Source organism: Phytophthora parasitica (genome assembly GCF_000247585.1).
Source record: "Phytophthora parasitica INRA-310 unplaced genomic scaffold supercont2.1, whole genome shotgun sequence".
NCBI lineage: Eukaryota > Oomycota > Peronosporomycetes > Peronosporales > Peronosporaceae > Phytophthora > Phytophthora nicotianae.
The window spans coordinates 4,298,299-4,300,280 of NW_008634126.1; the positions used below are offsets into that span (position 1 = coordinate 4,298,299).

Below are 1,982 nucleotides of genomic sequence, written 5' to 3' on the forward strand. Positions count from 1 at the left end.
TATTTAAGTAAATATATACTTACGAGACGTAAGTATAGTTAATCTAAGTTTAAGCAAACTACGCTTCCTCATACACGTGCGCTAACGTGTAAGCCGAAGTAGTGGGCACACAGCGAGCCCATTACACCACCTGTCACAGACCAGAACAATATGTCTGAGAAGAAGTTGATTGCAATGCGATGGAAGGTGGAGGATTGGGAAGGGGTAGAGGCGAACTACAGAACCTTCTGAACCTGGTCCTACCAAATCTCTTTTTGTCCACGCTACCCGACCTAGTGTCTCACGTGGAGCTCCGTGATGTTCTAAGGGCTCTTGAGAAATATTTTGGAATGCGGCTGGACTGATTGAACTGACCCGAGCTTGATCAACGTTGGCTCGAAGCCAGTGACGTGATCGTAGGACGCTATTTGGTCAGTTGAAAAAGGCTAGAAACGAGATCAACCGGAAAACTCAAAAGCTGCTGGGACAGGACATGGCAACCGAGCCACGGCTCTGCGTTGAAGTCCTTTCCCAACTACCCAGTGAGTTTTGGGCCTCGTCGATCTCTATTAAGCAAGGCGATTTTACTATGGAAAAGGTAGAGAGTGCGCTCCGTCGCACTTTTGGTGAAAAGTCAAAAAGGAAATCACCATGCGCGTGGACCAAAGCTTGACCATCCCAATCAACAACGTCCGTGCTCAACAAGGACAAAAAATGAAGCGTAACACAAACCCGGAGGACGAGTGCCGTTACTATTTCGAAATAGGGCAATTTAAGGCTGACTGTGCGACGAGAGCCATTGACCAGGACAAACAGAGAGAGGGCAGTCCATTATATAGGACTGACATTAAGACTGCTCCGGGTGCTACAAGGGATCGGAAGCGAAAAGGTGCCGTAATTAATACCCTCAAAGCTGTGGTATCCGATGCGAGAAGCGACTAAATGATGACGGACAGACGCAGCTAGAGGAGAGCATGGACAAAGAGGATGATGTTGAAAGTGAATATCTTGCGTGCCACGATGATGATGACGCCCCTATGATTGAGCAAGGAAGCGAATCGCCAATGGATTTGGACATGATTGAGCGAGAGGTAAGGCAAAAGAATGACGTATATCTAAGGAAGTTAGAAACAACTCAGGCCAACTGATGACATATGGGTGGGGCTGGTCATGCTGTGACCCCTAGTAAAGGGTGGTTCACGAGGCTGCGACAAAGCCAGGGTCATCGGTTTACGTACGTCAATGGTACTACTTCTCAGAGTACTCTAATGGGTTCGGTCCAGATTAGTATTATTACTTCTACTGGAAAAAGAGAGATTATGACACTGAATGAAGTAGCACATGACAACCAGTGTGATAGTAATTTGCTTGGCGCGTATTATTTGGCAAAGTAGGGCTACAGGCACCTACAATCGAAAACGGGAAGATACTATTCCTCTTAGACAAAAGTATGAGATTACAATTTGCCGCTGTAGCAATAGGCGAAGTTTACTACTAAAGTAACAAAGAAAAGGGTCCTCACGGTAAAGACCAAAACTAATGAGTGCCTAACTAAGGAATGGCATTTAAGACTGGGTCATATAGGCTATGACAGGTTAGTGAGGATGATGTGGAGTCATAAACAAACCAAGCCGATAGTGCGACCTTCGCACACCTTAAAAGCCTAACATTTTCTGTAAAACGTGCACAGAAATGAAGGATTGCCGAATGTCCTTTCGGAATATGGTAGTAGAAAAGTCTACAGATCCATTGCATACATTGCATATAGACACCATAGGAAAGCTAAAAGTAAATGGTCCGTACGGTACCTTTGGTTTTAGATACGCTCTTGCGGTAGTTGACGATGCTACAGCATAGAATTGGTATTTCCTGCTAAAAAATCTAAAGGAAGTACCGGGCAAAATTAAGGAATTGTTGAAGAAGTTGTCAGTACAATTCCCTTACACCGTAAAAAGAATAAGAACCGATGGTGGAACAAAATTTGTTAATGAACAGTTTTCAAA

The 1,982-nt window shown here is 44.5% G+C and overlaps 1 protein-coding gene across 1 annotated transcript; it reads left to right on the forward strand.

The window, feature by feature from the left end:
• Positions 1 to 630: 630 nt before the first annotated feature.
• Positions 631 to 1,127, forward strand: PPTG_20849 (hypothetical protein; the record flags this gene model as incomplete). The annotated part of the gene is made up of 2 exons (XM_008893049.1): positions 631 to 873; positions 936 to 1,127. The coding sequence occupies 2 exons, from the start codon at positions 631 to 633 to the stop codon at positions 1,125 to 1,127; spliced, it is 435 nt and encodes a 144-aa protein (XP_008891297.1).
• Between the last annotated feature and the right edge of the window lie 855 nt (positions 1,128 to 1,982).